General features: G+C 40.3%; 1 protein-coding gene across 1 annotated transcript; it reads right to left on the minus strand.

Annotated features, from left to right (window-relative positions):
• Nucleotides 1–432: 432 nt before the first annotated feature.
• On the minus strand, nucleotides 433–2,907 carry LOC120019015 (alpha-1,6-mannosyl-glycoprotein 2-beta-N-acetylglucosaminyltransferase-like). Its single transcript, XM_038962203.1, has 2 exons — nucleotides 2,824–2,907; nucleotides 433–2,717 (listed from the first exon to the last, which is right to left on the minus strand). Exon 2 carries the CDS (start codon nucleotides 2,456–2,458, stop codon nucleotides 1,214–1,216), a length of 1,245 nt encoding a protein of 414 aa, XP_038818131.1. The 5' UTR covers nucleotides 2,459–2,717; nucleotides 2,824–2,907; the 3' UTR covers nucleotides 433–1,213.
• Between the last annotated feature and the right edge of the window lie 21,623 nt (nucleotides 2,908–24,530).

Here is a 24,530-nt window from a genome sequence, read left to right on the forward strand (position 1 = left end):
ATAAAAGAAGCAACTGCATCCTACACATTTCCACTACTGAAGGGAAACTCATCAATGCACCTTAGGTTACATCTATACCTGTATTTTAAGAAAGATCCAAGGATGTCAGCTGGTTTTAAAAAAAACAGGTGCATTGTCAAATGCAAAGGCATAGAAGATGGAAATAAACAAATTTCCCTTTTAGGCAAATTGGGTGTGGGGGAGGGAAGAGGAATATCGTTCAAGGCTATGAAAATATTTGCTAAAGCAAAAATAGGTAATCTTTGTAAGGTCATAATGATGACAAATCAAACACCCACCAATATCAGTCAATTCCTGTTGTTCCAATGTAAAACATTTGGGGGTTTTTTAACCACACATTTCAGTCAAACAAATGTCATACTGTAGGTTATGTACAGTAAGTAATTCCCCAGTAAAACCAATTGTCAGATACAAAGTGATCATTGGTTTAGTGGCATGTATATATAACAAGACATTTCATGATTGTCACTTTCTATATACAATATAACCTATAGCTGTGTGCATTACATATCAAACAATGACTTTGCTGTTGTTTTTCTATTTGTACTGCATGCACCACATATCATTTAAAGCACAACTATTATAATTGTGGATGGGTAAGGGATTCTGTAGCTGGACAAGCGTCACCCCATTTGGGCAAAAGGCTCAACTCTCTTATTTGTTCTGAAGAATGTATACAAATGGCAATGATCTGACATGTAATAGAAGTCAAGGATGTATAACGCTGATTCAGTTTTGTTTTCTATGTAAAGTAATTTATGTGTACCATAATAATTAACTGCTGGCGCTGAAACATTGTATGTTATTTTTTTATAAATTATAACATTGTAATGCTTTACTTAACTTCAACTAAAATGTGTCTTAATTTTTAAGAAATAAAAAGCAAACCCGGTTACATAAAAAGAGAAAGCAAAAAGAATCAGCTTGTATAATCTGTTTTGAAAAAGAAAGAAATATATTTGGCAATCATGTTACTTTTAGTAATAACAGTAATAACAACCAAGCTATAAATCACACTGCTGCATACACACCATAACATACCCCCCAAAATGTTTTGCTAACCCCTTGGAAGACCTCATTAAAAACACAAAAATATATAACACACTGCAGCCTTTGGAACCCTGAACATTTTAATGGCACTTATTTCCTCAATCCTCTCAGTACATCAAAAAGAGAATGAGAAGTCCATAGTTCATAGACGTTTGGCATAGTTATTACAAAGGACATGGTCACGGATATCACCCCACCCTCCGTTTTTCAGATGAGCCTTGTGCTCCACTGAATCTGCGTTTGTTAGGGCCAGGGACTGAGGGAAGAGGGAGGCTTTGGCAAGCTTAAGGGACTCCTGTGCTTTCTTTAGGGCCAGCTCAGGGCGACAGGCCTCCTTGTTCTGGTGCAGCCCACAGTTACCAGTATGGAGAACCCTGGACCCCTGTGCCACCAGCACTTTGAGTGGCTTGGAGATGCAAGTCCCTGACAGGTGCTGGAGGGTCCAGTCCCAGTTGTAGTCATCGTAGGAGCAGAAGTCATTGTTGCACCCCATTAGCTTGTAGTACACCTCTCTGGAGATGCCCATGCCAATGTTGTGCTTGGTAGACATCCACCCGGCAGTCTGCACCTTGTTGCTGAGCTTATCAAATTCTGCCAGGCCGTTGTGGTTGCCTAGTGCCAACATGTCACAGTCAGGGCAGCTGCTCTTCCTGTATCCAACCATCTCCTTGAAGAGGTGGTAGAGGTCGGGCAAGATGAAGTTATCCTCCTCGAGGAAGACAACAAAGCCACTGTAACCTTGCAGAGCTTGCACTCGCTCCCACACAAAGTGAAGTTTCCACCACCAGTGGTGTTTGGTCTGTGTGATTGAGGCTTCCCTATAGTGGCCATACGAATCTGGATGCTCAGCGTTGAGGCATCCTGTTTTTAAAGCATCGTCCTTGGATATGTCTCGTGGACAGTCCCGTGAATCCTGCCCAGGAAACTCACTGGGATAGAGCTGTGTGCTGTAGGGGAAGTATATTTGCAAGACCTTGCAGAAAGTTATCCCTTGCACTATGTAATTGATTTCCTCTGAAAAATAGTCGTGGCTGAAAATCAACAGTAAGCTGTGGACCTCAGCGGCATTTTCCAATGACTTGATGAGTATTTTGAGGTAGTCTGGTCTGTTGTGAACCTGAATAACCAGGACCAATTTAGGCTCCCCAGGATACTTGTCCGCATTCTGAACGTATTGCTTGTAATTAGCATTGTAAATGGACTTTATCAATTCTGGAACAGAACTGTACTGAAACTTTGCCATGTCATCAGACAATATGTTTTCCTGAGCGACAACACCCGTGACTTCATCAGAAATGAAGACACGTGTTGTGATCATGACAGTGGCAATAATAAATGAAACACCAAGGATAATGAGAAGGTTCTTTTTGAGAAATCGTAACCTCATTTTCGTAACGTTAAAGGCAACCTTTGGATACAATAATGATGGCTTGAATCACCTGACTATTGAAAGCGTTCTCATCTTGTTTGCATTTGCCATTTTCGATGGAAACCCAAATGCAGCAGTTTCCGCAGAACGTTACAAACTGGCACGCGAAGAAATCGTTCGTTGATGATGACTCCTTTTGACACGGATCTGTCAGTTCGGTTGGTCGATATCATCTGTTGCTATTGCTGTTTAGAAGTTTAGCGATCGGCTGTATCGCCTGTGAAAAGTAACAAGATGATGAAATAATGTATTATTCTCTATGTCAGACATATTAGATTTGTTTCCATTCATGAAGTTAATTTACAGTGGTTGAGTTGACTTACCAAGAGCGAGGTGTCATGTATCACTACAATGCTATCCGGAAGAGCGTTTTAGGACTTTGGAATGCCATGTAGTGAACACGTAACAAAATTGAGTGCTGACGTGTCCTATTCAGCCAACAGGAACAGGCAGAATTCTGAACGAATCAGTGGCCTATCTATGCTTATGTATTACGGGACCTACACTATAGGCTTCATCCATGACGTTGGAGAAGATCTGTTGAGAGTAATGGTATAGTTTATGCTATTCAGTGTTATATTAATTCAATTAAGAATGAGTTTCCATTAATCAGAATATTACATTTTTTATAATTGGGGCATGTTCTTTCTTATGTCCAGGCCAGTGGCGATTTTAGCATGTAAATCTTGGTGGGGCCCCCCAAAAAATATGTGGGATCCATGCCAGCAAAGCCACAACACAACACTAAACAATACATGAATTGCACTATACCACTGCTACACCTGGCTATCAGCGGAGACTTGTCTGGCAGCAGAACAGTTCATTCAGCCTCATTTACTGCCTTTTAAAAAAACAAAGCTGATATGGCTGACTTGCTTAAACAAATGTGGTTTCTACTGACAATTGAGATGTACAAACTTTGGCATAAGGGGACGACAAGCGGATAAGAGGCAATCCGTAATTTCGATTAAGACATTCAAGAGCGAGCTAGAACGGACGTAGTCAATATAACTATTTGTTCAGCACTTTTGAAATGTACAGCGACAGAATTCAGAACACGGGCTGTTCCTACAGTGTTCTCTCTGTACACCAAGTCAGAACCGTTGGATAAATAAAAGGGGCATATAAGCAGACAATGAAAGCTCTTACAATATTCGATGATTACATTTCTCAAAAAAAAAGGTTATAGGCTACATGTGCATCACCAAGTCAGAACAGGAGGGGAAATTAAGAGGAGAAAATAGACCAAATTGTTAGGGTGAGGCACATGGGCTACTAACAGCTTACTACACAATATACACTTAGTATTACCTTCTAAGCTACCATATACATATCTATGGCATATTACATAATTTATGCAGCAGCATACAAGACCTTGTTGTGCTGTGGCCACTTGAACAGGAAGGTGGTGCGGCGGTCATTCGTGGGTATATTTTGTCATCATACTTTGTCATCGAAGTCTGGCATTCTCTGGATTTATGGTGCTTTCAAGACAATTGGGAACTCGAAAAACAAAAGGTTGAATCATGATGACGTCAGTGATCTTCAGGTCATAGCTTTAGAAAGAGGCCCGAGTTCCCAATTTACAATTCCGAGTTGGATGAAAGTTCAAAACGTATTTCCCCAGTCATAGCTAATTTTTCCCAAGTTCTCAGTTGTCGTTTTGAGTTTTGAGCGCGAGTTTTGAGCGCGGCACATATCATGCTTTATTGACAGCATGGCCAATGTTGAATGTTTATCATTTTAAACTAGGAAAAGAAACCCTTAATCTTAGATTTGGGACCACACAGCCACTCCACTGAATAGCAGGCTAATGATTGCTTTGCAATGCTTGCAGTTAGCCACTGATTCCTTCCAAACCACTCATTGTTGAATTTGCGATTTCTAACTTGTTGTGTAATGTTTACGTCGAATGGCCGATGAGCACCGATACGGTTTATCTATATTTTCTCTTGATTATTTATCTTCATATGACAAGGATTAAAAAGGATTTGCCAGTAGATTTTTGACTTGATTCATGATGATAACTGATAGCTAAGATTTTGACATGATCAGTCCAATCAAAGCTACTGTAGATATAACATGATTAGACGTTGTTTTATCTGTGGCCAATGACCTTGAGCCTACACTTCTACTGTAACTCTATGGCAGCCCCCAAATGGCTAGAGTCTTTTCAAGGTCTACCCTTAGGCGGTGACATAGTGTCCACATGAGTGACAGAACACTGAGACAATCACAACGCAACGCTCCGTATTTTCCCCTGGCTTGCCCCACCACCAAAGAAAGCACTGAACAAGGCTGAAACACCTGCATTTTGGAGCTGACTTACTCAAGAAAACAAAAAAGAGACCATGTTTGTATGCAGCTTCATTAACTCAATGATATTTTATTTTTTTTACATTGTTTGCAAACTGATATGTGACACGTATTATTGCCAAAACAATATGTAAAATAGGCAACAACAAACCAAACAGGTGGGTGTAACGGCTTTCGTCCTCTTCGTCTGAGGAGGAGTAGGAAATATCGGACCAATGTGCAGCGTGGTACGTATCCATAATAACGTTTAATGAGAATGAATACAAAATACAAAAAGAACAAGAGAATCAAATGAAAACCGACACAGTCCCGAATGGTGCAAACACTGAAACGAAAAACAACTACCCACAACCCATAGTGGGAAAACAGGCTACCTAAGTATGATTCTCAATCAAAGACAACGATCGACACCTGCCTCTGATTGAGAATCATACTAGGCCAAACACATAGAAATATAACATACAGAACAAAACATAGAAAAACAACATAGAATGCCCACCCCAACTCACGCCCTGACCAAGCTAAAATAAAGACATAAAAAAGGAACTAAGGTCAGAACGTGACAGTGGGGCTCAAAACAGGCTCTTCCCCGCCTCTTTTTATATGTGATGCTCTAAATGACAGGTTGCCACTGGTCCAGGCTATGGCTTGTGCAAGGATCTCTTCAGTCAGGTTGGACTGGTTAAAGCTGCCTGGCTGGTATGAATGAGACATGTGCCACACCCACATGGAATGTATGTGTTAGGGGTTGTTGATTACAGTAGTTAGGTGCCTAAACATACTTGTTAGAGTTACAAAATGAAAACACAACTGTTTAAGCTGTCACAAAATGTTCCAAAGACAAACGCTTCTCTCGTCAAACTAGAAGCGCCTTTAACTATTCAATCCAACATTCAACTATGTCATGGTATATGTATGCTATTGTGCACTTGTAGCCTTCCACACTAGTCTATTACATAGGGTATTGATTCCACCAGGCGGCTGTGAAATTCTCTCCACAGTTTGATGACATTCCAGAGGGCAGAGAAACATCCATATCCATCTGATAATAACCACACAAACATTTACATGGAGTTTTGTTTTGGATCCCATAACAGAAAGGGGATCTGGGGTGGATCTGTTAATGCCTAACCACACCTGGCACCGCTGTCATGTGTCTCTTTCCCCCACCCAGACCAAATCAGCATGGTCACACACCAGAGGTACCAGCCCTCGCCCATATAGCCTACTTTCCAGGTCAGACTCAAGCCTAAAACATTTACATGAACCATAAGTTGCTAAGTAAACTTGTTCATAACTTTCACCTGTAGATGGCAAGAGTAGACAGCAAATACAGTACCTAGACCCATTATGCATTGCTGTATCACATTTTGTTGTCCACTTCCCCCATTACTCTACTATTTGTTTCTAACCAGGGATCCAGCTCCTTGTGTTCTGTACTATGACTTATTGTTCTCATTATAAGCATTCATTCACGTGCATGAATCAACTGCATTGGTTATCATAACCAACAGAAGAAAAACAATTATAACCTAGCTGGTTTAACAGCAGTAAGGAATCGATTCTGCAATAAAAATGTAAGGATTTGTAATGATATACAAGGCATTCAAAAAGTTTTCAGACCCCTTGACTTTTGTTACGTTACAGCCTTAATCTATACGCAATACCCTATAATGACAAAGCGAAGACAGGTTTTTAGACATTTTTGAAAATGTATTCAAAATAAAAAACAGAAATACCTTACTTACATAAGTATTCAGACCCTTTGCTATGAAACTCAAAATTGAGCTCAGGTGCATCCTGTTTCCATTGATCATCCTTGAGATGATTGGAGTCCAGCTGTGGTAAATTCAATTGATTGGACATGATTTGGAAAGGCACACACCTGTCTATATAAGGTCCCACAGTTGACAGTGCATGTCAGAGAAAAAAAAAAACAATGAGGTCGAAGGAATTGTCCGTAGAGCTCCGAGACAGGATTGTGTCGAAGCACAGACCTGGGGAAGGGTACCAACAAATGTCTGCAGCATTGAAGGTCGACAAGAAAACAGTGGCCTTCATCATTCTTAAATGGAAGAAGTTTGAAACCACCAAGACTCTTCCTAGAGCTGGCCGCACGGACAAACTGAGAAATCGGGGGAGAAGGGCCTTGGTCAGGGAGGTGACCAAGAACCCGATGGTCACTCTGAAAGAGCTCCAGAGTTCCTCTGTGGCGATGGGAGAACCTTCCAAAAGGACAACCATCTCTGCCAATCAGGCCTTTATAGTAGAGTGACCAGACGGAAGCCACTCCTCAGTAAAAGGCACATGACAGCCCGCTTGGAGTTTGCCAAAAGTTACCTAAAGGAATCAGACCATTAAAAACAAGATTCTCTTGTCTGATGAAATCAAGATTGAACTCTTTAGCATGAATGCCAAGCGTCACATCTGGGGGAAACCTGGCACCCTCCCTACGGTGAAGCATCATGCTGTAGGGATGTTTTTCAACGGCAGGGACTGTGAGACTAGTCAGGATCGAGGGAAAGATGAACGGAGCAAAGTACAGAGAGAATCTTGATGAAGACCTGCTCCAGAGCTCTCAGGACCTCAGACGGGGTTAAAGTTTATCTTCCAACATGACAACGACGCACACAGCCAAAGCACACAGCCAAGATAACGCAGGAATGGCTTCGGGAAAAGTCTCTGAATGTCCTTGAGTGGCCCTGCCAGAGCCCAGACCTGAACCCGATCAAACATCTCTGGAGAGACCTGAAAATAGCTATGCAGCAACGCTCCCCCTCCAACCTGACAGAGCTTGAGGGGATCTGCAGAGAAGAATGGGAGAAACTGATCAAATACAGGTGTGCCAAGCTTGTAGCATCATACCCAAGAAGACTTAAAGCTGTAATCGCTGCCAAAGGTTCTTCTACAAAGTACCCTTTGTCTGAATACTTATGTAAATGTTATATTTCCAGGGGGGGTTTGCAAACATTTCTAAAAACCTGTTTTTGCTTTGTCATTGGGGGGTATTGTGTGTAGATTGATGAGGGGGAAAAACAATTTAATCCATTTTAGAATAAGGCTGTAACGTAACAAAATGGGGAAAAGTCAAGGGGTCTGAATTTTTTCTGAATGCACTGTAATTGCAGCTTTGGGTACCATGAAGGTCAAGCATCACAGGCTACTTCACATGAAACAAGCTCACAATCCCTCTGTGCCTGTAACTTTAACCACACGAGACATGATGCTGGTGTTTTTAATCTAAAGGTTGGACCAGTGTTTCAGGCTGATTGTGGTCTCAGTCACTGAAAAGTTGGATGATCACATACATTCTCTGAGCTACACTGTAACGCTTCTCGTGGGCTGAAGGAATAGTGGACCAAGGTGCAGCGTTTAAAGTGTTCATGATTTAATCCAAAAAACCAAATCGAACAAAAACAACAAACCGAAAGCAAAACAGTTCTGTCTGGTGCAGACACAAAAACAGAAAACAACTACCCACAAAACCAACATGTTAAATGGCAACCTAAATAGGCTCCCCAATCAGAGACAACGAGAAACAGCTGTCTCTGATTGGGAACCAATTCAGGCCACCATAAACCTACATACCCCTAGACCACAGGTGTCAAACTCATTCCACGGGGGGCCGAGTGTCTGCGGGTTTTCGCTCCTCCCTTGTACTTGATTGATGAATTAACATCACTAATTAGTTAGGAACTCCCCACACCTGGTTGTCTAGGGCTTTATTGAAAGGAAAAACCAAAAACCTGCAGACACTAGGCCCTCCGTGGAATGAGTTTGACACCCCTGCCCTAGACCATACAAAATCCCCATAGATAAACAAAAACCCTAGACAAGATAAAAAACCCTAGACAATACAAAAACTAAACAAACCCTTGTCACACCCTTGTCACACCCTGACCTAACCAAAAAATAAAGAAAACAAATATAACTAAAGTCAGGGCTTGACATACACACAGCATGGGATCAGACACAACATCTCACAATGTTGTAGTTTTATGTTTGTTTTACCAAATATGTGCATCATGTTTCAAGGAACCTACTTATAGTCTTTATTGGAGAGTGGTGAAAAGGTAGCAAATATATCTCATAGACAGTAAGCTTTGTGTGTAACGATTGGGTTATCTTTTCTGTGGATTATGAAACAAGGAACAGCAACAAATATCCAATCAAGCATGATACATGTCATGTTTTTCTTGGTACAATGGGTGCAAGGACAATAACCTCTCACATCAGATGGGATATCTGTATATCTTCACAGCAGGAAGAAATTACATTAAAAAACATCTAAATGTATGAGTACACAATGTCCCCTGACTATTAACAGGAGGAAGGTGGAACTAATCAATGAAGAACATGGCTGTGCTTTAAAGCAGATTGGAGGTTAAGGTCATTCATATATTTCTACAAAGGCATGTTATAGGCTACACATATTATAACATTTTATATGTTTTAGTTTAGTTTCTACTGCTACTGTAAAAATAATTTGTGTAATCTGTTAATCATGTGCTTGCTTTAAAATATATTCAAACAAATGAGGATGGATGGTTTATAGCTTTCCTTCAAGCCAAATTCTGCAAGCACTTGTAGTAAGGGGGTTCAGACATAAGTGACTTGCAGTTAGGCTACACATTGTAAATATGAACCAGCTCTCTCTCTCTCTCTCTCTCTCTCTCTCTCTCTCTCTCTCTCTCTCTCTCTCTCTCTCTCTCTCTCTCTCCAAGTCTCTCTCTACCTCTCCCTCTCAACCTCTCTCTACCTCTCTCTCTCTCTCTCTCTCCACGTCTCTCTCTCTACCTCTCCCTCTCCACCTCTCTCTCTCTACATCTCTCTCTCTACCTCTCTCTGAGTTTTTGTTTTGGAAACAGCTTAACCATTTTCATTGTTCATAAGGCAGTTCCATCCCGTGACCTTTTGAGAAAACACATCGAACAATCACCACAAGGCACAATCATGCACGACTTCCTTCTGTCAAAAAATGTGATTTCACCTAACTCCCAAAGCAAATAAACATAGCATTAATCAAGAGAAAACATCTATGTTGGATTTTTTTCTCCCAATTATGTAATCCTGTATCTCTATTTACATGGGTATGAAGCAATCGTTTCACTGACTCTGGAGCCAAATCGCAAATGCATTTTTTTCCTCTGTCACACCCTGATCTGTTTCACCTGTTATTGTCTCCACCCCCTCCAGGTGTCGCTTGTTTTCCCAGTGTATTTATCCCTGTGTTTCCTGTCTCTCTGGGCCAGTGTATTTATCCCTGTGTTTTCTGTCTCTCTGTGCCAGTTCGTCTTGTATGTTCCAAGTCAAGCAACGTTTTTTCCCATTCTCCTGCCTTTGCTATTCTCCTTTTTCTAGTCCTCCCGGTTTTGACCCTTGCCTGTTTCTGGACTCTGTACCCGCCTGCCTTGACTTCGAGCCTGTCTGCCACTTTGTACCTCCTGGACTCTGAACTGGTTTTGACCTTTTGCCTGTCCACGACCATTCTCTTGCCTACTCATTTTTGGATTATTAAACATCTTAGACTCCAACCATCTGCCTCGTGTCTGCATCTGGGTCTCGCCTTGTGTCATGATATCCTCAGAGGCACCAGAATTCTTTATGCTAATCTTTCCAAACCAAACACATCCTAACAATTGTAAGCCTATATTAATGCCACATTCTGCTATTGTGCGGACAAGAGATGAAACAGATCATACTTAATGACCATTAATAATTTTATTGTGTATAAAGGCTCTCTGGATCATTTAGTTTTTAGTTGAACCAAACCCCAATTTTAAGGTAACAAATGAAGGCCTTTTATCCCAAAATGTTGCTGTCTTTCTTTTGTTTCCAGATATGCATGGACTGAAACAAGTAAAACAGATCAGCAATATTCATATATATATGATCTTCTCTCTACTAGTAGTACTTATGCTTTCTCACCTCAAGGCCGCTCTAAGCTACACACACATTTTTATAACTACACCCAATGCAGTATACTGTATTTCAGTAAATAATTTAGAGGCAGTGATTGGAAACATTTAAGCACAAAACACTTGCCACTGCCAGCATTTGGAAAATATTATTGAGCTGTTATTTACAAACTAAAATAATGTTCAACATTTACTGGTTAACATTTATGGTTTTATTGTAATGTAATGTAATGATTGTTTGGAGAGCCAAGGACATTACTGGCAAACACTAGTGTACAATGCATCTGAAGGATTGCTGTTTTTTCTGCTTAGTTATTACCTATAGTCTAAAACTTGCATGACTGTAAACTGCTTGTAATAAAAACCCAAACTGATCAAAGTTGTAAGGATCAGCAAACATTTGACATTTTATTTATAGGGACAATGCACATGAATCAATATTACAATAATTCAACATCCATGTAAATGTGTCGGGGTTAGCTAAAAGCTCATTTGCACCCGTTGTCCCAGGGCAGCTAAGGACAATTACACAGCCACAATACAAATACTCACTAAAACAACAAAAAATACAAAATACATTACATCATTACATTATTCTAACAACAACAACACTATCATCAACTGTCGTCTAACATATGAGGAACCACATAAATCATGTGTACCGTTTTGGATAGATTTGTCAGATGATCAGCCACCCATCTTTCAGCTACTTTTGATAGCACTGGAAGAATGCTTACAGGTTGGTAATTTTCCACCAGTGTTGAGTCACCAGCTTTTAAAACAGGTATCACTGCAGCAGACTTCCAAGCATTGGGTGTCACGTTCTGACCATAGTTCTTGTGTGTTTTACTTGTTTTAGTGTTGGTCAGGACGTGAGCTGGGTGGGCATTCTATGTTGTGTGTCTAGTTTGTCTGTTTCTATGTTTGGCCTAATATGGTTCTCAATCAGAGGCAGGTGTTTTGTGTTGTCTCTGATTGGGAATCATATTTAGGTGGCTTGTTTTGTGTTGGGGTTTGTGGATGGTTGTTTCCTGTCTTTGTGTTCATTTCACCAGAGAGGACTGTTTCGGTTTGCCACGTTTTGTTTTTTTTGTATTTTGTATGTGTTCACGTTATCGTCTGTCATTAAATCATGTTGAGCACCAACTACGCTGCGTCTTGGTCCGATCCCTGCTGCACCTCCTCTTCAGACGAAGAGGAGGAAGGCTGCCGTTACATTGGGGAAGAACTCATATTTGATGGACAGATTAACTAGATGTACCATGGGAATACAGTGTCTAGACCAAATACATATTTTGTTCTAGAGGTCCTGAAGAAGCTAATAATACTGTCCACTGCTGACGTTGAGATTTCAAGAATTTTGAGTGTTGGTTTATTATCTATGGGAGTGAGAACTGTGGTGTTGGTTGAAAATCTTTGAGCCAGTTCCCTGACAGAGTCAACAAAAAAAATGTTAAAGGTGGTGGATATGAATTAGAATCCCATTAACTGTTAATTCAGGATTTTTTTTTTACTTTTCAGCTCCTCTCCCTGTTTGTTGAGATTTTCCCAAATCACTTTGCCATTTCCTTTAGCTTCATTGCTCACTCTAAGAAATAACTCTGCTTTTTCTTTTTTAAATTCCTAACCACCTTATTTCTCAGTGATGCAAATATACGTCTGTCATCATTCTTACCAGACTTGTGCTTTTTTTCAAGGAAAAATCCCATTCTCTCATCTGCCTCCAGAGGTCCTCGTTGAGCCATGGTAGAGAGGTTTTCCGTCTTGGCTTACGTTGAAATTTCTTAGTAAAAGAGGCATCCACTTTGTCAATAGCTGACAGAAATGTTCTGTATCCAGACTCTGGGTCTTCATTGCTTAACAGATCAAACCAGTCAATTTGACTTATAGCTGCATCATAGTTACTCTGCTCACTTTTCTGGATTTCTTTTTCGTTGTACTGTTGCACATTAATATGCTTCTTAAATCTCTTTTTGGTAAGCTTTCTAACCACCAATGTAACATTGTGGTCAGATATGCCAGTTAGTAAATTACTGGGCTTAATTATTCGATCAGGTCTGTTAGTAAACACCAGATCAATTTGAGTCTGGGATGACTGTGTTACTCTGGTTTAACCTTGTATTTTTTTGAGTCAGGTTTAAATAATCTGTGATCTCTTTCAGTTTTTCCTGCAAGTTTTATTTTCCCAGTTATAATTGAAATCGCCCATGAAGATGATCTCCTTATGATCACATTCTTTAAGCATGGCATTTAGATGGTCATAAAACGAGATATCAGATGTTGGTGGTTGATATAATCCGATAATAGTGAGAGACATATGAGGGGAGAGGAAGACATTCAGCCCAATACATTCAATGTCATTGAAATGTTTCCATATGATACGATTGCATTTAAAGTTATCTTTCATGTACATAAGCAATCCAACCGCTCTGCCCTCTTCAGTCCGTCCTTAATATGGAATATCAAGAGACATTAAGGGCAGAAATAGGAGAAGATTTCTTCAGCCATGTCTTAGAGAAACAGAAAAAATCCAGATTAGAGTCGTTCAATAAATGTTCTACCTGTTCACTTAGAAATAATGCTACGAATATTCAGATGACCTCCCAATATTGCTCTAGCCTTGGAACGAGGGTCCCAGAGCATTTTAGCCTGATTAATGGTTTGAAAAAGTTTCATGGTACAATGTTTTCTAATATCTGGGTTAAGGGAACTGAGTTTGTTTGGGACATGTATCAAGAGGTGGCATTAAAATCAAATTATCAGCTGATTGCTCATTCTCTTGAAAAGCTATGTTAGCGGCAGAAGTTATGCTCACATACACAGAATGTCCTTCTCTGAACCAGATAATATAGGTTACTCAAATATAGATGATTTCAATCCTTCATCAACGATTTCAGTCTGGATGGCTAATTAGGGGGACTTTTCTCCACTTCTCCCAGAATTACAGTACATCCTCCATATCAGCCTTTTTCTGCAGGTGACCTAACTCCAGACTCTGATGGGAAGCTTGGTACCCTGGGCCGCTTGGGTGTATGTTGATTCCGGATTGTTTGAATGAAGGCCAGCATTGATGTTTGGCTGCCTTCTTTTGTATGAATGAGAGGTCACTGTTGCAGACTCCAGGTATCAACTCCAATGTTTCATTCTCTCCGTCTTTGTGCTTGGGAGCCGAGGAATTATCCTCTTCAACCTCAGTCTCACGTTCAGTCATTTCAGCTGAGATATGTGATACGTCTGCCCTACTCATGGGGACAGAATTGTTGTCCTGTACATAGTGTGAAACGTTTCCTCTATGCACCTGATGTTGTCCAGTGTAGTAGGACTGTACTCTACCATCTCCTGACCCCCTCTAGCGTGGGATTGTGTCAGCCAGTCCTGTCTACACGCAGGACCTTGTCCAACATAAAATACTTTGATCCAGTGAGGACCCATCTTTACAGACCGTGTTATAGGAATGATGGGTGCTGCTTCAACATATACAACACGATCTCCATTGGAGCAGTTTGTAAGTTGACCCTTGTATCCTATCATGCGCCTCATCACCCTCCCCACCACCTTACATCCAGCTTTAGCCAGTCCCGAAACTCAGTCACAACACTATCATCTGCTGATTCAGGTAGTTCTTTAATTGTAACTTGAATTGAGTTCTGATCAGTCATGCGCGACTTCAAACTGAACTGATTATTCTCTTTGAACACGTTTTCCTCTGACTGTTATTCCTCTGATCATATACAAATTTGGCTTTGATTGACACTTTATATTTTTCAATATTAAGTTGCTCTTATACCTGTGTAGTAACCATGTAATTACTATAGTAACAACAGTGTTATTACATAGTATTTGTAAAATAATCATTCAATTGCAGAAAAGGACAGTTCAGAGATCACCACATTAAATGTAATGTCATCAAGCTCATGGCAAGCTATTTTACTATACATGAATGAATTTACAGTAACCCTGAAAAGAGTGAACCCCGAAAGAGTGAATGGGAGATTTTAATAGATCCAGAGGCCACAGCGGTGGATCGTCTTTCCAAATAATACATTTTCCACAGGGCCTTATGGTGATGGAGACGAACTCATCATGCACAATACCACAAACGTATCCTACAGTGTGTGACATTCTCTTTGGACTTAAACAGCTGTTTCTAGTCAGAAATGTCTCTAAGCAAGCCAACCAGAGAGAAAACAGTGGATGGAACTGGACCACAGAGTAGCACCGAGCCACATGGAAAACGGCGGGGTGGTAGAAAGCTGAGCTGAGTAGAAACAGCTGGAGACGTGCCCCTCTGACACTTGCCCTGTCACTTGCACCAGGATATTGGGAAAGGGGAATGTGTGTGTGTGTGTGTGTGTGTGTGTGTGTGTATGTATGTATGTATGTATGTATGTATGTATGTATGTATGTATGTATGTATGTATGTATGTGTGTGTGTGTGTGTGTGTGTGTGTGTGTGTGTGTGTGTGCGTGTGTGTGTGTGGTGTTTAGTGTTTATTGGGGATATCACTTTAATATCGTCAGAGAGCAACTGAAACGTGAGTAAAGGGCAAGTCATTCTCATAATGTGTATAAAAGAGTTGATGGATGTTTTCTTGTTCATCTCAAGGGTCTTTTGAACAATGCACATACTTTCTATTGCATGCTATCAAAGATTCGTACATGCTTCATAGCTTAAACTTTAATTAGAACTATAGGCATTGCTGTACATTGCTGTTGAATTTGTGACACTGCGCAATAAGCGTAACCAAGCCGCCACTTCTCCAGGTGCACAATATTTTCTGTGTGAGAGAGTATCACACACACAAACACACGCACGCTATAGCGAGAGAGCAGAGAGGGGGCGTTTTCATAGTATTGACATCACTTTTACAGTAGCCTATCACACAACTAATAATGCAAATTAACTTTTTATGGCTGCAGGGGCAGTATTGAGTAGCTCTGATTAAGGGTGCCCATTTCAAACGGCCTCGTACTCAATTCTTGCTCGTACAATATGCATATTATTGTTATTATTGGATAGAAAACACTCTCTAGTTTCTATAGCCGTTGGAATTTTGTCTCTGAGTGAAACACAGCTCCTTCTACAGCACTTTTCCTGACAGGGAGTCAGATTTCAGAAATCTTGGCCCCTGATCTGGGGTCGGTTTTAAGGTCCCTGTAAATGCTATGAGGATACAAACACTGCTTACGTCTTCCCCTGGATGTCAGTACGTGGTGACGCTTTGAATGGAGTCGATTGCGCAATCATGGCCTGTATAAAACAAGAAATACCGGAAGTACCGTTCTTTTCCTGCTGCGCCTGACGCACGATGTACGTTGGACCTGCTCTCTTTCCAAGCTTGGGTTTAGCCAGTAATATTTCGCCGGTCATGTTTTTACTCGTTAGAGGTGTTAAAAACATCATAAGGTAGTTAATTTAAACCGTTTTATAGCAATTTATATCCGTTTAGTGCGATTTTGAGGCAGTTCTATGTGATGCTCTTTGAAGCTTTGGGCACGTTTCGGGGTCCCGGTCGAACGTTAGTGGGCATTTCGACGGACAGAGGACATCTTTCGACCAAAAGAAGATTAGACCCAAGAAAGGATACATTGCCCAAGATTCTGATGGAAGATCACCTCACAGTAAGAAATATTTAATATGATAAATCGTTGTTCTGTCGAAAAAATTTAAACGCATATTCCGCCATTTTGTTTGGTATAGCTTCGCTTGGCGAACCCTGTATTGCACAGTAAGGATAATTTTAGAAATGTAATTCAGCGATTGCATTAAGAACTAATTTGTCTTTCGATTCCTGTCAACCCTGTATTTTTTAGTCAAGTATATGATTAGCTATTGATTAAACTAGATCACTCTGAAAGATGGCGACCGACATTTCCAGGCTTGTTTTGCTACTATTTTCATTGTATAACCACGGTTTTTTATGGCTAAATATGCACATTTTCGAACAAACTCTATATGTATGTTGTAATATGATGTTACAGGAGTGTCATCGGAAGAATTCTGAGAAGGTTAGTGAAAAAATTAATATATTTTGGCGATGATAACGATATCGCTCTCTTTGGCTTGAATTCATGCTGGGGTAACGTTTGCATATGTGGTATGCTAATATAACGATTTATTGTGTTTTCGCTGTAAAACACTTAGAACATCTGAAATATTGTCTGAATTCACAAGATCTGTGTCTTTCCATTGCTGTGAGCTGTATATTTTTATGAAATGTTTTATGATGAGTAAATTGGTAAAACACGTTGCTCTCTGTAGTAATTCTAGTCGAGTTGTGATGGTGGGTGCAATTGTAAACTATGATTTCTACCTGAAATATGCACATTTTTCTAACAAAACCTATCCTATACAATAAATATGTTATCAGACTGTCATCTGATGAGGTTTTTTCTTGGTTAGTGGCTATCAATATCTTTATTTGGCCGAATTGGTGATAGCTAGTGGTGGAGAGAAAAAATGGTGGACAAAGAAAAATGGTGTATTTTGCTAACGTGGTTAGCTAATAGATTTACATATTGTGTCTTCCCTGTAAAACATTTTAAAAAACAGAAATGATGGGTTTATTCACAAGATCTGTATCTTTCATCTGGTGTCTTGGACTTGTGATTTAATGATATTTAGATGCTACTATTTAATTGTGACGCTATGCTAGCGATGCTAATCAGTGTGGGGGGGGTGGGGGGATGTTGTCATAGGTGTACCGATATCGGGCTTGCAGCCATAACAGGTTAATTATAAAAGAGTGAACGTTTGCCTACGTACTTCTTTTAGTAGGCTCCACGCGGCATTGGTCCTACAACTGCGACGTACAAAATGCATACAAATTTAGACCTTTCTGAAATTCAGCCATATACACAACAACTTTTCATTTTGCACACAAGAAAGCACAATGTTGAAGAGAAGCCCCACGAAGACTGGTAGCACAAGATACGCTCATTAAAACAGCACACACCACACACCGTAACCATCGATTCAGGACCATGGACAGAAGGCTACCGGCAGTCAGATCAAAGGATATGTCACGACTTCCACCGAAGTCGTTTCCTCTCCTTGTTCGGGCGGTGTTCGGCGGTCGGTGTCACCGGTCTTCTAGCCATCATCAATCCACTTTTCATTTTCCATTTGTTTTGTCTTGTTTTCTTACACACCTGGTTTCCATTTCCATCATTAATTGTTGTGTATTTAACCCTCTGTTCCCCCCATGTCCTTGTGTGGGATTGTTTGTTTGTAAGTGCTTGTACGTTATGTTACTGGTGCGCGTCACATTGCGCCAGGGCTCACCTCAGAGCACAACTAATTAGGCTACATTGGTCATTGTCCCTTAACCCTTCAAATAAAGCAAAGCTGTATATCTATCAATGGCAATTAGACCCGCAAAAACAAGAAGCCTAATGACATTAAGAATCACAGATAAATCTATTAAGTAAAAAGCAAAGGCTATACAATACATCATTTTTTTTTGCCAAACAACCAGTAGGCTTACATGAGGGGAAACCAATGAATAAATAATTCTGTCACGGCGGCCACAGCCATAAAGGTTGTAGCTTACTATTTAGAAGAGTTGCAGCCTCCTCGATGCTGTGTTGAACCTCATGAGAAGCTTCTGATTTCATTCTCCTTCCTGGCAAAATGTACTTGTCAGGTCCCTCTCAAATGCAAGCTGAACAAGCTTTTCGTTGCTTTTCGTTGATGTAACATGCTCTGTGTTCAGAGTCTGTGTTCACTGAATACATTCTGCATGGTGGAGAAAGAATTTTCACACATTGCTGTAGATGCCCCAAAAATGTTCATCATGTTTCAGTGCCAATAGAGCAGTTGGCACTGTTGACAAACGCCCGTTGTATCTTTGAAGAACACTGAGTGGGGTTATTTTGTTGTTGCTGGCCGTGGTTGTTGCTGGCTTCACTTCGCAAGAATGTGCGAGCCACAATAAACTCTGCTTCCACTGGTTCGATTCATCAGTTGCTAGTTGCTGGGGTAATGGAGGTGCAGGTGCTTGTTGTGATGTTACCCTCGTGCTGCTGACGCTAGGCTCTGGCTCTTTTCCATCTTGTTGGTCAGCAGGCAGGTATTACATTTGATGCTAGGCTCCTCAATCTCGGTGGTCAGTTCTGCTGCAGGCAGCTCTTGACATGGTGGTCCTCAGTTTTTTTTTATCTTGACAGTGCCCAGCCATTTTCGGATATCCATGCTGATCAAAGTTAGCCAACTAACTATAATTATTCAGCGTGTCGCTACCAAAACTTAACGATGCAAGTAGATACTAGCTAGCCTATTGCTAGCTGTAGCTGTCTGCAAAAGGGAAGAAGAAAAAAAAACTCTCTGTGAGGAAAACCCCCTGTAGTTAGGAATCCAATGAACTTCCTAAACAAGGTAATGAAGGCGGTACCTTATGACATTGCATGGCTAGGTGCCCAATCAAAATAAATATTTGGATTTTAACTACTAAATATTACATTATTACATCCCCCCTCCCTCACCCCTCCTCAGATCATGAACGCACACCTGGCAAATAGCCTTTGTCCTGGTCTGTGTTACTGGCAGGCCCGGCAGCGTTACATTGGCAAAACAGGGCAGGGTAACTCATATACCATTTGTTATGGTTATCGGGAAACAAAACTGGGGGGGCACAAATTCTGTCTGGGAGGTCCTTTCCCGGCTTTGCCACCCTCTAGAGCTGGCCCAGGGGAAGTCAACCAGCCAATACAGGTTACTCAAAAATTATTCACACATTGTAGTCTTGTGTATCTTAAAATGTGTACCAGTTCAGAGTCCAGGAGGTACCGAAGGGTAGACAGGCTCGAGGTCAGGGCAGGCAGAATGGTCAGGCAGGCGGGAATGGAATCCAGAAAACAGGCAAGGGTCAAAACCGGGAGGACTAGCAAAAAGAGAATAGAAAAGGAGTACAGGAAAACACGCTGGTTGACTTGAAAACTTACAAGACGAACTGGCACAGAGAGACAGGAAACACAGGGATAAATACCAGGGACAATAAGCGACACCTGGAGTGGGTGGAGACAATCACAAGGACATGTGAAACAGATCAGGGTGTGACAGCATCTGCATTCATCAACTTTTGTGTGGTTATCCTTAAATATATTTTTAGACTTGCCCAGAGGGAAATGTTAATGTTGTCAAAAAGATTCACAAAAATTGCATTTTACCTACTTCTTTAGTATTTTACAGATAGAAAGATGAAAAAAGTATTCATCCACAGTCTGATCTGGACAAATCCAGTCCTTGAGGGTCTTAGCATAAATATTTTGTTGACTTCATCCAGTGTCCAGAAAAATGTAGTTGTGCTATACACAAATATATGCATATTTAACAAGCTATTTAATGAAAAATCTGAATGTGGACAAGATCAAGACAAAGGACGCATGTTAGAACCAGGTATAATTGGGGCGAGAGAGAGAGAGAACTGAGTACTGAGTTATGGAGATGTAGTTTGAATTCGCTCCCTCTCCCTTCATGAGGCCATGTAGGCTTGTTGTCAAGATGGGTCTTCTTTGGTGCACTAAAACTACTACAGCTGTGAGACAGCAATGTTGAACTGTTAACCAGTCTTATGAGTCACAGAGGGGGAGGAATGTTTAAAAGCCAGCAGATAGGAGCAGTGTGACAAATGTGAAGAAAACAAGAACATTACATTTTGGGGATTGAGAGCAGCAGTTCTTGAGAGAAGAAGATCCATATCCCTGATATCACAGAAGACAAATGTTGACCATGGTTACTCTCCTTGGTAACAGCTAAACAAAAGTGTATTTGTTTGTTGTGTGTTTACACAGCTTCATCCAGGTGTACTGTACAAATACTGAGTATTTGCCTAGACTCTAGAGATGGCATAATGAAGGACCAATAAGAACTGTGGAGGTTTTAGACATTTATTAACTTCTTACGGCTGAGATCGGCTGAGATCCCGTTAACGGGATCGATTTGACAACAGCCAGTGAAAGTGCAGGGCGCCAAATTCAAACAACAGAAATCTCATAATTAAAATTCCTCAAACATACAAGTATTTTACACCATTTTAAAGATAAACTTGTTGTTAATCCCACGATAGTGTCCGATTTCAAAAAGGCTTTACGACGAAAGCACACCATCTGATTATGTTAGGTCAGTTCCCTAGTCACAGAAAAACACAGCCATTTTTGCCTCCAAAACATCCGGTGATTTTGCAGAGAGCCACATCAATTTACAGAAATACTCATAATAAACATTGATAAAAGATACAAGTGTTATACATGGAACTTTAGATAAACTTCTCCTTAATGCAACCGCTGTGTCAGATTTCAAAAAAACTTTACGGAAAAAGTACACCATGCAATAATCTGAGTACGGCGCTCAGAGACCAAACAAGCCATACAGGTACCCGCCATGTTGTGGAGTCAACAGAAGTCAGAAATAGCATTATAAATATTCACTTACCATCAGAATGCACTCCCAGGAATCCCAGTTCCACAATAAATGTTTGTTTTGTTCGATAAAGTCCACAATTTATGTCCAAATACCTCCTTTTTGTTTGGGCGTTTAGTTCAAAAATCCAAATTCATGACGCGCAGGCCAGACGAAAAGTCCAAAAATTCCATTAATGTTCGTAGAAACATGTCAACCGATGTATAGAATCAATCTTTAGGATGTTTTTAACATAAATCTTCAATAATGTTTCAACCGGAGAATTCCTTTGTCTTTAGAAACGAAAAGGAACGCAGCTACCTGTCACAGGGGTGCGCCTGAGTGAGCTCATGGCACTCTGCCAGACCCCTGACTCAATCAGCTCTCATTCCCTCATCCTTCACAGTAGAAGCCTAAAACAAGGTTCTAAAGACTGTTGACATCTAGTGGAAGCCTTAGGAAGTGCAATATAATCCCATAGACACTGTATATTGGATAGGCAAACCTACAAACCTCAGATTTCCCACTTCCTGGTTGGATTTTTTCTCAGGTTTTTGCCTGCCATATGAGTTCTGTTATACTCACAGACATCATTCAAACAGTTTTAGAAACTTCAGAGTGTTTTCTATCCAAATCTAATAATATGCATATCTTAGCTTCTGGGCCTGAGTAGCAGGCAGTTTACTCTGGGCACCTTATTCATCCAAGCTACTCAATACTACCACACGTGATAGGTCACCTTGTCTGGACCTGGAAACTTTAAGCTTTACTTCAGTGTGGGAGTGGGATAACATAGTCTGCACGCCACAAGACTATCTGTCTTCAAACTTTGTCAGTCTCAAATGCAACTCCTCTGCCATGATCTTCTGGCCAATGTGAGTAAAAAGGGGAGAGAGGCAAATCCAGACTCATTGTGGAGAAGAAACGTCAGTTTGGCCAGAGCGATGTGGATGGTGTGGTGGAATTATTGTAATCAAAATGAGAGACTTTTAGATTTCTTCAAAACAATCAAACTTTATTATTTAATTAGTGCAGTAATGGAGCTGGTCGGTAACCACCCCTGGAGGTGATCACTGAGAACTAAACGAGCTGGTTTGAGCCACAGCATTTTATAGCAAAGTCCATCCTCCTTCAGTCTACATGACAAAAAACAGATGTATGGAATGGGTCACAAGGTTAAGAGTTGTATGAACGATACTTATAATTCACAGCAGACAGTATCTGCTGTAAAAACTGTCCTCATTGTTTAGAGACCAGGGTCTGGCCCCCCAACTCCATACTGGAGCCATCTCCCCCTGGTACCACAGTATAGAAACATTAACTCATGCTCTGGAATGCGGTATCACCCAAAGACATGGTACATCTCCTGTCAGTGTTACATCCCCCAGAGGCTTTCAGTTCACACAGACACAATAGAGTTATAAGAACCCTCTATTATGTTGCAGAAAACAACCATTTGATGCAATTACAGCATTATAATATAATCTTGCAATTTTGCTCTCACAATGGGTAGGCAAGCAAACAGACTTTCCTAGAGTATAGTAACCTGTCACACTACATAACAGAAAAGTTCAAACTAACCAGATTTAAAACACCTCATAGACCACTTGTCAATTTGTCTCATTTTGACAGGCTATTGTATGTTTTGGGGGACTTTTTTTCTGCATCCATCTAGCCAATATTTTAGATAAAGAGGGAGTAACTGAGGTAGCTACAATGAATCATGCCATGGTTTAAGATACAGTATGTATGTGGGAGAGCATCACTACATAGGCCTGGCCGATGTATAGTTAGTTACAGCTTCTACCACTCTGTGCCAGACAGTAAAATCTTGTGACCGGCCACCTGTTAACCCTGAGATAGTGTTCTATTTCCTTATATAGAGAAGTGTCCTTTATGGATACATTATGGATTATGTGTTTGTGATTTCTCCTTGCAGTTGGCCTGAGGAACCAAATGCACAAACATGTAAGTTCGTGAAGTGTCATCACATGGCGCACTTCAACAGAGTTTACTTTGAGTTAATGGCATGCAAAGGTAAACTCATTGCTCTTTCCTAGAATTGATATTTTGCCAAATGTTTCAACAGCAAATCAGGAGACAGATGATGGAGGATTCCTGAAGGAAGCATCTGGCCCTGTTGAGGAAATGCCAGCTTCTACAGAACATGCATGGCTGGTGTAAGAACACAAGACTACCGTGGTAGGCCAGCGGCTGCTGTGGAGAGGTTCTAGGAAATCTTTAGGAAGGCCATCTCTTTCCAGACCAGCCAAGGTTACTGACCATCAACAGCTCCACTCTCATAATTCATCATGGTCTGGAGGGGATCCAAAAACCCTAAGCTCATTTTGGTTATGAAAATTCACTTAAATTAATTGATGGTCAAGTTGATTATAGACTTTAGTAATCTGGAAGGACTTATAACTACTGTATGAATCATGACTACCAATATGTCAATCTCAACAAAATCAAGAGCTTGACACAGGCACCACAGGCTAACAGGGATTTTCTTTCTTTACTCTCATTAGATTGAAAATTTACCAGTTGAAAGTATGCATAAATACAAGATATTATTGTATTACAAGTTCAATTTATTAAAAAAATTGAATATCCAAATGTAGCAAACCGTTCTTAAATATGTGCTGATTTGCATATTACAAGAATCTGTTTTTCCAAAACATTTCTTCAAGACAGAATGATGTTTGTTTTGTTGTGATAAGACACTCAATGGTCAGACTTTACAGATTTGTTTATCAAAATATTTTCATTTCATGGAATTATAAAAAAAAAAAAACACTATTCACATGTGTGACGGACGCATATTTTGCGTATATTTACAGATAAAATTACACTTAAAATCAAAACGACAGAAGATATTTAAAAAAAGCCTCAGTATAAGTCTGACTATAAGACCTAAGAACCTGCGTGTGGAATAATGGGAAAGTACGTCCTTTGATGACTGAGAAAAATGAATTGGCGCACCAGGAATGTAATTTTCAGAAAATGTCCAGTAAAGATAGGTTAATGCAATTAAAATGTACTTTTCATAAATATGACCATTTATATCACAGTAATTAATTTCTTATTCATATATCACTTCTAAACTGACAAATAAACATCAAATATACCTTTTACAAATACATTAGCATGTTTAATACATTTGTTTCAAGCAATAGAGGATATGCTTGAATACTGGTCTGTTGGGAAAATATGCAGTTTTGGGCAAATTCTCATATGACTTTGCTCAATTTGTCACATACAAGGATTTTGTATGGCTGTTGAAATGTGCAAAACATTACATCAGCTATGCCTGCCCCATATGTAAGGCCCTCTGAGTTGTTGGTGGTGACGCTTTATTTTCTTGACTGTGTCACTGTGCCATTTCTTGACATTCATG

Source organism: Salvelinus namaycush, chromosome 24 (genome assembly GCF_016432855.1).
Source record: "Salvelinus namaycush isolate Seneca chromosome 24, SaNama_1.0, whole genome shotgun sequence".
Classification (NCBI taxonomy): domain Eukaryota; kingdom Metazoa; phylum Chordata; class Actinopteri; order Salmoniformes; family Salmonidae; genus Salvelinus; species Salvelinus namaycush.